The following is a 14,394-nucleotide window of genomic DNA, read 5'->3' on the forward strand; positions in this document are numbered from 1 at the left end:
TATTTTATTTAATTATATTTTTACTTTGTATGAATGCAGTTTCTTTTTTTGTCTTAAGGTCAAAAATGTATTTCCAGTAAATCAAAATGTATGCTTTCAACCACATCATAAATTTAATTTGAGAAAAACTAACAAATTTAGGTATAACAAATTACAGTAATTTTTAAAAGTTCATTCATTCATTCATTCATTTTCTACCGCTCTTTTCTCGCGGGGGGTGGAGCTGGAGCCTATCCCAGCTGGCGGGGTACACCCTGGACTGGTCGCCAGCCAATCACAGGGCACATATAGACAAACAACCATTCACACTCACATTCATACCTATGGACAATTTGGAGTCACCAATTAACCTAGCATGTTTTTGAATGTGGGAGGAAACCGGAGTACCCGGAGAAAACCCACGCGTGCACGGGGAGAACATGCAAACTCCACACAGACATGGCCGAGGGTTAACCACTAGACCGCCGTGCCGCCCTTTTTAAAAGGTTGATATAAAGTATCATTTTTTTCAGTGTACCTGTTCCTGAGGAGGGGATCTGAACTCTTTGGTCTTCTTGGCGGTGAGAGCAGCAGACATGTTGAGCGCAAGCATCACCTCGTTGTAGCGAAACCTCTGGTTTTCTTGGAGCGAGGCCACAAAGTCGTCAGAGAAGGCGACCACTGCTTCAATACGATGACGCACCTGGCAGTCACACAGGTACTGCAGAACATGGCACATCTGTGGCACACAAGCAGCGTGCAGAAGTCATACCAGTTCATCATATATATATACACTATATATATACATATATATATATATATATATGTTTATATGTATGGTGGGTGGATGGATGGATGTTGGATGGATGTTGGATGGTTGGATGGATGTTGGATGGATGTTGGATGGTTGGTTGGATCGTTGGTTGGTTGGATGGATGGATGTTTGGATCGTTGGTTGGTTGGTTGATTAGATGGATGGATGGATGGATGGATGGTTGGATCGTTGGTTGGTTGGTTGGTTGATTAGATGGATGGATGGATGGATGGTTGGTTGGATGGATGTTTGGATTGTTGGTTGGTTGGTTGATTAGATGGATGGATGGATGGATGTTGGATGGTTGGATGGTTGGTTGGTTGATTGGATGGATGGATGATGGATGGTTGGATCGTTGGTTGGTTGGTTGATTGGATGGATGGATGGATGGATGGATGGATGGATGGATGGATGGATGGCTGGATGGATGGATGGATGGATGGATGGATGGATGGATAGATGGATAGATGGATAGATGGATAGATGGATAGATGGATAGATGGATAGATGGATAGATGGATAGATGGATAGATGGATAGATGGATAGATAGATAGATAGATAGATAGATAGATAGATAGATAGATAGATAGATAGATAGATAGATAGATCATCTCCTGCTACTTGAGCGATCCAAAAAGGTAGTTTATCTTTACAATTCTGTTACCTGAAGTTTGACCGATTCCGGGAGTTTCATCTCCAACAGTCCCTCTTTGGGCAAGTTTCTTCCTTCGTCCTCTCCTCCCCCCTCCGTCGCCACCTTTCCGAGTCCCACCTCCCTATGCATGTCCTCCTGCCCTTCACATCGTTTGGAGAACACAGACGGCTCGATCAGACGCAGTATGTTCTTCAAATCTCCGTTTTGGAAAACCCCCATGATGAGCATGGTGTATAACAGCTTTATGAGCGGGACAAAGAGGAATTCGGTGCTGCCCCCTATTGGATCCCTTACGTGCATATTCCCCTCACAGACCGCCTCTGTCAGCATTTCTATTGTTTTTGTTTTTAGTTTGTCCAGAGGGAATTCAGGACTGTACTGGTAAGACTCTCCCGATCCCGATCCATTGTTGCAAGAGGTTCGAGATGACGATCCAGGCCCACAGACGAAACTCGGAGATGAAAAATGCATTCTGGGTCTCAGGGACGTGCTGAGACCAATGCCAGGAAGTCCGTGTTTCCTCTTGTCATCGGGAAAAAGGGTTATACTCTTGGTTTCCCCTGTCATTGGAACAATATACTCATTGTTCATCATGAGGCGAGCTGTGGCATAGCTGCTCAGGTGGATGTCAATCAGGAGGTCATAGTAGCCTGTACGAAGCAGACCTACGATAAAGACATCACACAGAAACATTACTGTTGGGACTTTTCATGCTCTTAATAATGGGGTGCTTAGCAGGAAGCATTCTAGTTTTATGGAGTAGTTGAAATGAAACCCAGTCAATCTTATTATTTTATACTGTATCTTATGTTTGCTACTGTTTTATTCCTGGAAGCAAGTTCATTTCATGCAGTAGTTGTACTTTGTCATATTATTACGGACGGGCATACTTATTCCATATCATTACTGATGTGCATACTTATTCCATATCATTACTGATGGGCATACTTATTCCATATCATTACTGACGGGCATACTTATTCCATATCATTACTGACGAGCATACTTATTCCATATAATTACTGACATGCATACTTATTCCATATCATTATTGGTGGGCATACTTATTCCATGACATTACTGACGGGCATACTTATTCCATATCATTGCTGACGGGCATACTTATTCCATATCATTACTGATGGGCATACTTATTCCATATCATTACTGACGGGCATACTTATTCCATATCATTACTGACGAGCATACTTATTCCATATAATTACTGACATGCATACTTATTCCATATCATTATTGGTGGGCATACTTATTCCATGTCATTACTGACGGGCATACTTATCCCATATCATTACTGACAGGCATACTTATTCCATATCATTGCTGACGGGCATACTTATTCCATATCATTGCTGACGGGCATAATTATTCCATATCATTGCTGACGGGCATACTTATTCCATATCATTGCTGACGGGCATAATTATTCCATATCATTATTGGTGGGCATACTTATTCCATATCATTACTGACCGGCATGCTTATTCCATATCATTGCTGACAGGCATACTTATTCAATATCATTACTGACGAGCATACTTATTCCATATAATTACTGATGTGCATACTTATCCCATATCATTGCTGACGAGCATACTTATTCCATATCATTACTAGCGGGCATACTTATTCCATATCATTGCTGACGGGCAAACTTATTCCATATCATTATGGACGGGCATACTTATTCCATATCGTTACGGACGGGCATACTTATTCCATATCATTACTGACGGGCTAACTTATTCCATATCATTACGGACGGGCATACTTATTCCATATCATTGCTGACGGGCAAACTTATTCCATATCATTATGGACGGGCATACTTATTCCATATCGTTACTGAAGGGCATACTTATTCCATATCGTTGCTGACAGGCATACTTATTCAATATCATTACTGACGAGCATACTTATTCCATATCATTACTGATGTGCATACTTATTCTATATAATTGCTGACGGGCATACTTATTCCATATCATTACTGACGGGCATACTTATTCCATATCATTACTGATGTGCATACTTATTCCATATCATTACTGACGGGCATACTTATTCCATATCATTTGCATATATTCCCCCTATCAGCCAGCTAACCAATGAGCCAACACCAGTTTACTGACTAAGATGTTGGCTGACTAAGTCATGAGCTTGTTCTCACAATCATTTGTAACAAATGTTCAGTACAGCAGGCCTTGGATCGACAACCCTGCGGTTTCCAAGGCAACAGCTGACAGACTGAGCCCATGACATATGCTTCATACAATGGTGAGCAGTTTTGCTGTAAAATATGAATGAAGTCCAATTTACTCTTTGTTTTAGTGTATGTTGTTTGTTCCAAAGCTATGGACTTACCTGGCATATATTTATTCTCTATAGCATGCAAGAGCTGTGCCTCATCCACGTGGGAGCAAAGGGCATGAGCCACTCGATTGTTTCCCAAAGCACAGATTGCAGAGTATAGTCTCAGGGTGTGATAGTGAAACTTTAATAAGTCCTTCCTCTCGGATAGCTCCAGGACATCCACCGACCTAAACGACACACACAGACCCACTTAGAAATGAGAGAACAGAGGAATGGCATTGAAATATATGGGACGTCAACATGCAGCCCACCTGTTCTCTTCAGGTATGTGCAGAGACAGAAACTGCAGAGGTTCGTTGCAGTGTGTCAGCCAGCCATGTCGGTCATTCACTCTGGATACGGAAACCTGCGACAATAATTTTTAACCCACAAGCACTTTTGAAAAAGCATCATGCGGGTGTCTTACCTTGGGAAAGTGATTGGGAACGCGACTCCACAATACAGGAGTGAGGAACTGGACATGTAACCGTGGAGGACATTGGGGGATGGGATTCTTCCTCTCGCTTGGAAATAAACCAGCTGACAGAGGCATCATATTCTAAATAAGGGACAGCAATATGATGTCAGTCAAATACTAGTTTTAGTTTTGGTTTTAGCAAAGCCACATCATTTTCGCCCACTTTTTCCTCACGAGGGTGCTGGAGCCTATCCCAGCTGTCTTCAGGTGAGAGGCAGGGTACTGGTGGCCAGCCAATCACAGGGCACATATAGACAAACAACCATTCACACTCACATTCATACGTATGGACAATTTGGAGTGGCCAATTAACCTAGCATGTTTTTGGAATGTGGGAGGAAACCCACACATGCATGGGGATAACATGCAAACTCCACACAGAGATGTCCGAGGGTGGAATTGAAACCTGGTCTCCTAGCTGTGAGGTCTGCGCGCTAACCACTCGACCTCCCCTGATAATTACCAATAGTTACAAAATTCCCCACAAAACAATTCATATTTTATTCATTCATTTTCTACCACTTTTCCTCACGAGGGTCGCGGGGGGGGGGGGGGGGTGTTAGAGCCTATCCCAGCTATCTTTCGGTTGAGAGGCGGGGTACACCCTGGACTGGTGGCCAGCCAATCACAGGGCACAAATAGACAAACAACCATTCACACTCACATTCATACCTATGGACAATTTGGAGTTGCCCAATTCATATTTTAATAACACATAATTATATTTACAACTTCTAATCACAACATGAGCTATAGTCATGACCAGACGTTTTGATAATTACTTTCATTTGGACAAAGTGATGGCAATTTGCATACATATATTCCAGAATATGAGGTTATGAAGAATGATAAGATAAGATTCTTTGTCATGAATCATGGTGTATTTACATCATGTGTGTCTCACCTTAATTCGCCCCAATTCGAATTGGAAGACACTCGGGCTGGTCGCCTTGGCAAAGACTGCCGGGAAGAGTTTAGTACTGGGCTCCACCTGGGAAGGTGTAACACGGAATGATCCATGTGTGCCGATTCAGATACAGTGGAATCTCGGTTAGCATGTTTTTCAGTTAACACTGAAAATGTACACCACTATTTTATATTACCTCGGTTTGCATGCATCATACGGTAGCGTACAATATGGCGTTTTGTCATGTCATTAACACACTATGTGAGTCCTCCTGTGTTGCTAGTGTATTTTTGTGACAAAATGTTAAATTCCTATGAGCTATCTTGCAATATGGCAACCGGAACTATAAGCTATACATCAGTTTCCATTCTAAGCAAGGTTCCACTGTATGTTCTCAAATAGCGTCCACGGGAAATGTGACTTAAAGTACTGTGTTCATTTGAAAAGCCAAAGTTAAATAAAGAAAATAAAGAATAATAATGATAGAGTAATCTGAAGTTACCTGGTAGTACGTGCTGAGCTCTTTGCCGTTAGCGGTAAATGACAGTAGTCCGTTCGCCGTGTCAACCAAACATCCAATCTCTAAACCGTTGTTTCGCCTTCCTTGACCCGGACTGCTGCTCTCTCCAGCCCACACCATGTAGCAATTACTGCGCTTTATACTGGAAGACGCACAACAGGAAGCATACAATGTTATTACAATGCTATTAATACTAGCTGTCAGCTACAGCAATTCAGTAATTGATGCTCCAGGCTCCAGCATACCCCCAATGAGGATAAGCGGCATAGAAAACAGATGGATGGATTGATAATTGATGCTCAACTATTCAATTTTACAAACCTCTCATGTACTTTTCCTTTATCATCTCCCAAAGTCACCGTGACGGTTTGCACTTTGTTCAAGTCAAAGTGAGGGTCGTACTGATGGAAGTCAGAGGTGACCCAGCCCACCCAAACATTGCTGGGCTCCTGACCAGGGAAGATCCTCACTGAGTAAGAATGCTGCAGTAAGAAAGAATATTTACGTCATATCATGGAAAATGGTGGCGTACACGAGTCCCCGAGGATCAAGCGGATCCGTGTGTGTACAGTACTGATCTGGACTTACAGTGGAAGCTTGCATGAGGAATTCAAAATCCTCCCGGTCATCAGGCATAACTTCTTCTGACAGTCGAGCCGAAGAGGGGCACGAGTTGTCTGGTTTATTCTTCTTCAGCATGAACCTGTGATGTCCAAAATAACATCGTCACAGTGGAGCATCCGCAAATATACGGATGCTGCGTACAGCCACAGCTTTTTCACCTTTGTTTGAGCTTCGAGGTTTTCTCCTGGTTGTAATCTTTGTGGTTGTTGAACTCAGCTCTGTCTGGACCGCTTGGACCGTTGTGACCGTGAGATGTTTTCATCAGGACCTCAAAGTCTGAAACGGTTTCAAAGTCATCCAGCTCCTAGTGAATGTGTAACACAGATTCTCAAGCATATGCAAAGCTTACCTGGCAACAAATTAGGGAGAATATTTATCTTACCCTCTTGGGTGACAAAAGGCCGCCATTAGATGGAGACCTGGAGAAGGATTCCGCACACTCAATGGGCATACTTAGTCTGTAGAAAGTAATGTCGGTGTTGCTGTTCTGCGAACCAAATGATTTCTGGGTGACCTTCAGGCAAGGGCACAAATCCACTGTCCCGTCTATTCTTGTCACCTTAAAGAGGGAATGATACTGTATATTAGTCAGGACTTGATGGGACCTTCTTAACCTTATCAAAACGTCTCATCCTGTAAGCTACAAGATTTTCTCCTTCAGGAAGATACTGTCATGGGCAATAATGCAGTAATAAATCACACAATAAATGAACAGCTTGAATACTATATTCCCATGTGCACGTTTGTCCGTTTTCCTCGTTTTCCGCCTCCAACCATACAGGAAGAGGGTTCACGACGTAATGGGCACCCTTGCCTTAGATATTCAAGATTCTTTATTGTCAATTCACCATCTATCAAGGACACGCTGAGTATCCAAAGTATGTTTCCCCTCCATGGTCAATTACAATAAACTGTATAGACAGGGGGTGTGAACATATAAAAGGTATATAGACAGGAAATTTCCAAAAATAAAAGCACCTGCAATATACCCATTATGTCATTGTATGGTCATGTCACTTCGTACTTCGGTATGTGACAAAAAAATAAATAAAATTTAAAAAAAAAGGAAAATAATTAAATTAAATTAAATTAAATTAAATTAAATTAAATTAAATTAAATTAAATTAAATTAAATTAAATTAAATTAAATTAAATTAAATTAAATTAAAACTATATTAGGAAAGCAGGAAGTGAACAAATGTAACAGTTACTGATTGTAAAAGTAACAGATGGAGGGGTAGGATTTAATAAGCTTTGCTTCTTCCTACTCCTTTTGGACATGTGGAACTGTGAACTGATTATGGGATGCACTCAATTGGAATCTGATTCAGGTTCAAATGAAATAAAACCATTAACATTCCCATATATGGTAAGTACAAGCATATAAGATGTGATTTCCATACCATTGGAAGAAATAAATGTTACCTCTATATGTTGGTGGTTGGTGGGTACAGGTACAAACTGAGGTAATCTCTTGCTGTGCCACATTGTGACATCTCGATTCATGTTGACAGCAAATGGTTCGTAGCCTTCCTGCAGACCACATATGGTAAAGTACTTCAGGGTGCTCACGTCTTTACCAAAGTTCATCCTCCCAACTTGGCACACACCCACACTGCACACCGGGATGAAACCTTGGGATAAAAAAAAACAACAAAGATAGTCAAACCTCGGTTTTCATATGCCCCAGTTTTGTAGTACTACTAAAATATGTAGTATTAATATGTAGTATTCTGGCCACTGGCCACTTGGTGTCCAGGCTCCGGTTGCTACAGTAACCCACCCAACATCACTCCTGTCCGTGCACGACTCTGGTCCCCGAGGGACACAATAGTGGGTCTATGCCTTAAATGGCTCACTTAACCTTACCGTGTCCACTATATTGGGTAATATCAGTATAAAGATGACTATAGGGGTGTTAGTTCATGTGTAGCGGGCTCTAATAGTTTTTTCTTACAATGTCTATGACTTCTTAGCATATCTTTGCAAAATATCAGAGCACCCCTTGCATCCTTTCTTTGTTCACGATGTGGCCCTGGCTGGCCCACCCCCGCCTTAAAGTGACACCAAGTAAACATGACCTAAATAACATTTTTCAAAAACACCAACCTTCGCCAACATCAAATTCTTTGAAGGCGAGATCTGAGCCAGAGTCATCAAGCAGCACTTCTCCATTCAGGGTAAACATCATGGTGTGTTCATTCAGGTCCACCATGCAGCCCACCACATCACCCGTCTGCCACGCACGCCCAAAGTGCTCATTGCCCTGGTGCCAGCGCTGAACCTGCATTACATAAATGATATGGATGTTCTTTTTGGCACAGCTTATATTTATTATGTTAATAAGATTTATTTATATTCATCTACTGGTCAATCACCGGGAATGATACATAGAGACAGACAACCATGCACACTCACATTCATATCTTGGCTACCTTGGCTATTGACTATTCTTAAAAGTAATCTTTTATCTAAGTGGTTAGCGCGCAGACCTCACAGCTAGGAGACCAGGGTCCAATTCCACCCTCGGCCATCTCTGTGTGGAGTTTGCATGTTCTCCCCGTGCATGCGTGGGTTTTCTCCGGGTACTCCGGTTTCCTCCCACATTCCAAAAACATGCTAGGTTAATTTGCGACTCCAAATTGTCCATAGGTATGAATGTGAGTGTGAATGGTTGTTTGTCTATATGTGCCCTGTGATTGGTTGGCGACCAGTCCAAAAGAAGTGATATTATGATACCTCTGTGAATAAATGGGTTGTACAAGAGAAACACAGCTACCTTGAACCCATCAAAGACAAAAGCCTGATCATCACAACCCAATTCTTGGCCTTGGAGGCAGCCCGGTCTTGCCCAGCCGACCCTCATCTCTCCTGCTGTTAATACCTAGGACAAAAATGAAAAATGGACTTGATAGTGAGTATATTTGATGTCATATATCAAATGCATAGGTGGCCAAGACCCATTGTGATCTTAATTCTAAGACTACTGTTGTCTTATCTCGTCCTTACCTCCCACTCAAAGTACCACTTTCCTGCATTCACGCAATAGGTTTTCTCAGCTCGGAAGATCCGGAACCTTTCACTGGACATATTGCTGGGATCAAATTGAGCTATAGAAGGAGAAGTGGGGGTCAGGTGTTGGGAGGATGATGGAACAAGCTAACTGGATATTACCGTGATCCTGGTCAGGAGCTTCCAGGTTGTATCCATAACCCAGCAGAGTCCTGACGGCCTCTCTCAGACTGTCTTTGTTAGACTTCTTGGTTCTTCCATCTAGAAGACTGTAGGGGACCAGACGAGGATTTCTACGATTCTTCACATCCTGATAAGAAAACACACACAAAGAAGAGAAGATTGACCTACGTATATACTTTATTCTGGTAAACCAACAGCATTATTATGTTGGCCCTTTACTAGCGGTTTACTTCCTCTAATGAAGACTGATTTTTGTTAAAACAACGTGGACTTCCATGTTTAAGCAAAAAGCTCCAACTGGTGGAGCCCTTGGGTGGCGGGGGGGCAGGCATATGCAGGGGGTCGGAGTGTGGTTCAGTAGTCTAATAATATATGTATTAATAATAATACAATATTTATACTAATAATAAATTATTAGGCGGCACGGCGGTCAAGTGGTTAGCGCGCAGACATCACAGCTCGGAGACCAGGGTTCAATTCCACCCTCGGCCATCTCTGTGTGGAGTTTGCATGTTCTCCCCGTGCATGCGTGGGTTTTCTCCGGGTACTCCGGTTTCCTCCCACATTCCATAACATATTATTATTATTTTAATTAATTATTAATTAATTAATATTATTATGGGTTAGCGCACAAACCTCACAGCTAGGAGACCAGGGTTCAATTCCACCCTCGGCCATCTCTGTGTGGAGTTTGCATATTCTCCCCGTGCATGCGTGGGTTTTCTCCGGGTACTCCGGTTTCCTCCCACATTCCAAAAACATGCTAGGTTAATTGGCGACTCCAAATTGTCCATAGGTATGAATGTGAGTGTGAATGGTTGTTTGTCTATATGTGCCCTGTGATTGGCTGGCCACCAGTCCAGGGTGTACCCCGCCTCTCGCCCTGAAGACAGCTGGGACAATTACCTGCTGGATACCATATGTCCACCCCTGACGGATCCGATCTCTTGCCCAGACGTTGTGTGCATTTTCAGCTAATTTGTCCACCATTGCTTCCTGAGTGGAGGTGAGTTTGATGTGACAGAGGTCCAGGGGAGCAGGTTTGTAACCACTGGACAATTCATAGCTGCATTGACAGAGACAAAAATGTGGCGCTATTAAACAGGTCATTAAGCTTCATGTGGTCATGTTGAAGATGTAACTGACTTTTGTGGCAGCTTCATGCTCTTGACTTTCTCTACGGCATGTTCATCTGCAAGACCAACATGGCAGCCCAAAGCGAGAAGAGTTCTGTTAAATAATAAAGACACAGGGAAGGTCATTATAGGTGGACGACAGCACGGAGAGTCCAGACTGTGAACAAGGTGCAGAAACATCTTAGTGGTACGGTGTCTACAAGTTCAAGTATAAGAATGTGTTCTCTCCATCCTAAAATGCTGTAAATACCACCAACCTGAAAATAAATGAAATGTATGAAAATGTGCAAATTGTATCGTCGTGTCGGAGTGATGCTTTACTTGAGGGTCTCCCGCGACATCTGTAAGTTGTAGCTTCGTTCCTGTTCCGGTAACTTGGAGAACTCCACCAAACACGGGTGTTGCCGTTTGTTGTCGTCTCGTACCTAAACAGACATACGTATCCACACATGCATACAAGGTATGAGAGCTTAGATCTGGGAAGGAGCGCAAAACATCTGTGCTAAAAGCTTGACTGGACTTCAGTGACAAACATCGGAAATCAATGAGCCATAATCGGTTCATTCATGCACCTTACTGCTGTAAGACGACCGCAAATGTACATCAATTTACAGCAGGGGTCTCAAACACGCGACCCAAATTTGGCCCGCAGGACACTAGTTTGAGGCCCCCGCCATGATATGAAAGTTTAATGTTAGTGCGGCCCGCGCAAGTTTGATATGGATGTTGTATGGTATCATGTACCCAGAAAAAATGATTACGTTTTATTAATGTTCATGTTAAAGCTTAAATAACTGTTAATAGTTATCCTCCCTATCCGTGTGGAAGTGGTAAGTTTTTGGCTATTTAAGTTGAAAGGAAATAACTTGAAGGCTACCGTTTAGGTCGCTAGCTCTCTAGTTTGCGAGTTAGCATGTGTCTCAAGACCCTGCAGTTGCGCAATATGTTGTAAATAAAAAGAGTATAAATGTGACTATAGTCGTGTTTTGTCATGTCTACAGGGCTCTAATAATGCTTTGTTCATTTTAATATGAAAAAAATAATTTGTCTACCCACCAACTATATGTGGTTTCTTAAGTTTTTATTATTTGCCGTTTTATTATTATTATTATATTTATTCATTACTGATTTTCTTTATTCTTGATTTGTTTATTTATTTTTCATCTTATTTTGTGCAGAAAAAAAATAGATATTTGAGAACAGTGGAATGTTTTATGAGAGCTTTTCTTGTAGAAAATCGGAACCAAAGCACTGAAAAAGTTTGTATATTTTTTCTGTTTTTAATAAATGCGTTTTTTGGGGGTGGGAAACCTGATGCGGCCCAGCCTTGCCCAGACCCTAGCTCCAGTGGCCCCCAGGTAAATTGAGTTTGAGACCCCTGATTTACAGTATATTATCACAGGATAGTTTTCATGCTATGGAAATATTACAGTAGTGGTATATTACAGTAGTATACAGTAGTAGTATAATACCAAAAACAGGTCAGTTTGTGGGTCGGGGCATAAAGATGATTGCCAAAGTGCAATATCATACATAATGCAAAGGGATCAATGGATGTGAAATAGTTTAGATCTGTGATCCAAGGATGTTGGATACTCACTGTACCATAGGTCCAGCCCAGTTCAATCTTATTCATCACCCATAGCTCATGGATGTTCTCTGCAAGCTTCTCCCGGATTCTCTCTAACTGAGGTGGGAGGGTAATCTTCACAGACACAGACGGGCAAGTTGATTATATGCACGCGAGCGTTCGTAATTGCATAATCAAGGAAGTCTATGTGCCTGTCTGACCGTGTCCATAATGCAGTCCTCCGTACCTGGCTGGTGTTCACAGGCATGGGTGTGAAGGCGGTCTGGCTCATGGTGACCGTGGGTCCCTGAAGCTCGCTTGCTGCAGTCTGGTGTTGGCAGGGCTCCAGTTTCAGTTTGTCCCTGGGCAGCACGGCCTCAAAGCAAGGAGCATACCCTGGAGGGGGGAGGAACTTAAACTCCCCATGGCGACCTCCAAGTAGGAAACGAAACCTGTAGAAAAAGGAAGTCAGAAAGTTATGTGAGCAGGTAAAAAATGGACATGGTACGTGGTACGTCGTACATGGTACGTGGCACGTGTGGTACATGGTACATGGTACATAGTATGTGGTACGTGGTACATGGTACGTGGTACATGGTACGTGGTACATGGTACGTGGTACATGGTACGTGGTACATGGTACGTGGTACATGGTATGTGTGGTACATGGTACATGGTACATGGTATATGGTACGTGTGGTACATGGTACATGGTACGTGTGGTACATGGTACATGGTACGTGTGGTACATGGTACATGGTACATGTGGTACATGGTATGTGGTATGTGGTACATGGTATGTGGTACGTGGTATGTGTGGTACATGGTACATGGTACGTGTGGTACGTCTGGTACATGGTACATGGTATGTGTGGTACGTGGTACATGGTATGTGGTACATGATACGTGGTACATGATACGTGTGGTACATGGTACGTGGTATGTGTGGTACATGGTACATGTGGTACATGGTACGTGTGGTACGTGTGGTACATGGTACATGGTACGTGTGGTACGTGGTACGTGGTACGTGGTACGTGGTACGTGGTACATGGTACAGTGCCTGTCCAACAGCGGGGTGGTTGGGGGGGACTAGTCAAATGAATACATACATTTATCAATTGTGGCTGAATTGCTTTGAGTCGTCCACTTACTTGACTCCAGCAGAGAAGCTGGCCACAGGGAAAAAGAGGCCATCAGAGTTGAAGTTCTCAAACATGCCCTGAACCGGTTGGCCATTGATCCTGAAGGAGATACTGGGCACGCTTAGATCCAAGCAGCAGCTCACCACATCCTCAGCTCTCAGAAGGTGCTGGTTAGGTGAGCTGACCGTCCTTGCAATACAGCCTGCACAACATTGGGAATTAGATATGTTAAATGTTAGATTTGATCAATTACCCAATAAAGTCTTAAAAAAATATTGTGACTTTAAAGCTTTAGTAGGAAAAAGATGGATTTTACAACTGTTGCAATTTGCTTGTCCAGTTTAAAATCAATGCACCGGCATTCCAAAGCATAAACCTTTTCATGGTCACATTGCTGTGCGGTCTTGGGAAAGGTTGTCAGAAACACAAAGACCCACTGAGTTTTGGTCCAGTCTTACAAATGGGCCTTCTCAAGGTTCATGGGAATTGTGTATTTTCAGAATGATTTGAACAATATGTGAAGAAATGGATGGACAGAAAGTTGTTCAATGCTGGCTCCAATAGTCCAAAGACCAAGAATGATATCAGCCAACGTCTATTGGGCATGTGACACCGACGTCAGTCAGCCATGTTTTCGAGTCTCCAATTCACCAAACTGGGGTGCTTTTGGACTGTAAGGCATAAACAGCGACAAGCATTGCAAATTGTCATTACTAGAAACCTCCAGCACTGCCCTACAGGGAGACAATCCACAGCTCGTAAATGTTCTATTTATAGTCATCCAACAGTGTTCTAACAGCGTAACAGTCTGAACACCACGTCTGGCCCAAGTTGAGCAGAACTGGGCCAAAAAGTTGCAAAATGCACATTGTGTTCCGCCCATAATAAACCTCTGTGGGTATGTAACAGTAGATGTGTCCATGTTGGGGGTGCCTGAACCCCACTCTGCTCCCCTATAAGGTCAACTGTCTTTCTCTGATGATATGTACTACAGTACATA

The 14,394-nt window shown here is 42.7% G+C and overlaps 1 protein-coding gene across 8 annotated transcripts in view; it reads right to left on the minus strand.

Annotated features, from left to right (window-relative positions):
* Nucleotides 1–14,394, minus strand: part of ryr2a (ryanodine receptor 2a (cardiac)) — a 75,428-nt gene that overhangs the window by 42,457 nt on the left and 18,577 nt on the right. For all 8 annotated transcript variants that reach the window (XM_058061896.2, XM_078788904.1, XM_058061898.2 and 5 more), the window contains exons 19-40: nt 13,404–13,596; nt 12,497–12,701; nt 12,280–12,384; nt 11,001–11,104; nt 10,690–10,773; nt 10,450–10,609; nt 9,523–9,670; nt 9,358–9,458; nt 9,128–9,232; nt 8,458–8,632; nt 7,774–7,982; nt 6,731–6,907; nt 6,507–6,652; nt 6,313–6,427; nt 6,046–6,206; nt 5,707–5,866; nt 5,202–5,288; nt 4,247–4,378; nt 4,092–4,186; nt 3,832–4,007; nt 1,459–2,114; nt 518–718 (exon numbers count right to left, since the gene is read on the minus strand). In XM_058061896.2, coding sequence (XP_057917879.2) covers nt 518–718; nt 1,459–2,114; nt 3,832–4,007; nt 4,092–4,186; nt 4,247–4,378; nt 5,202–5,288; nt 5,707–5,866; nt 6,046–6,206; nt 6,313–6,427; nt 6,507–6,652; nt 6,731–6,907; nt 7,774–7,982; nt 8,458–8,632; nt 9,128–9,232; nt 9,358–9,458; nt 9,523–9,670; nt 10,450–10,609; nt 10,690–10,773; nt 11,001–11,104; nt 12,280–12,384; nt 12,497–12,701; nt 13,404–13,596 — 3,695 coding nt within the window. The remainder of the gene's footprint in view (nt 1–517; nt 719–1,458; nt 2,115–3,831; nt 4,008–4,091; nt 4,187–4,246; nt 4,379–5,201; nt 5,289–5,706; nt 5,867–6,045; nt 6,207–6,312; nt 6,428–6,506; nt 6,653–6,730; nt 6,908–7,773; nt 7,983–8,457; nt 8,633–9,127; nt 9,233–9,357; nt 9,459–9,522; nt 9,671–10,449; nt 10,610–10,689; nt 10,774–11,000; nt 11,105–12,279; nt 12,385–12,496; nt 12,702–13,403; nt 13,597–14,394) is intronic.

This window comes from Doryrhamphus excisus, linkage group LG2, assembly GCF_037039965.1.
Source record: "Doryrhamphus excisus strain RoL-2023G ecotype Guam linkage group LG2, RoL_Dexc_Guam_v1.1, whole genome shotgun sequence".
In the NCBI taxonomy this organism is placed as follows: Eukaryota; Metazoa; Chordata; class Actinopteri; order Syngnathiformes; family Syngnathidae; genus Doryrhamphus; species Doryrhamphus excisus.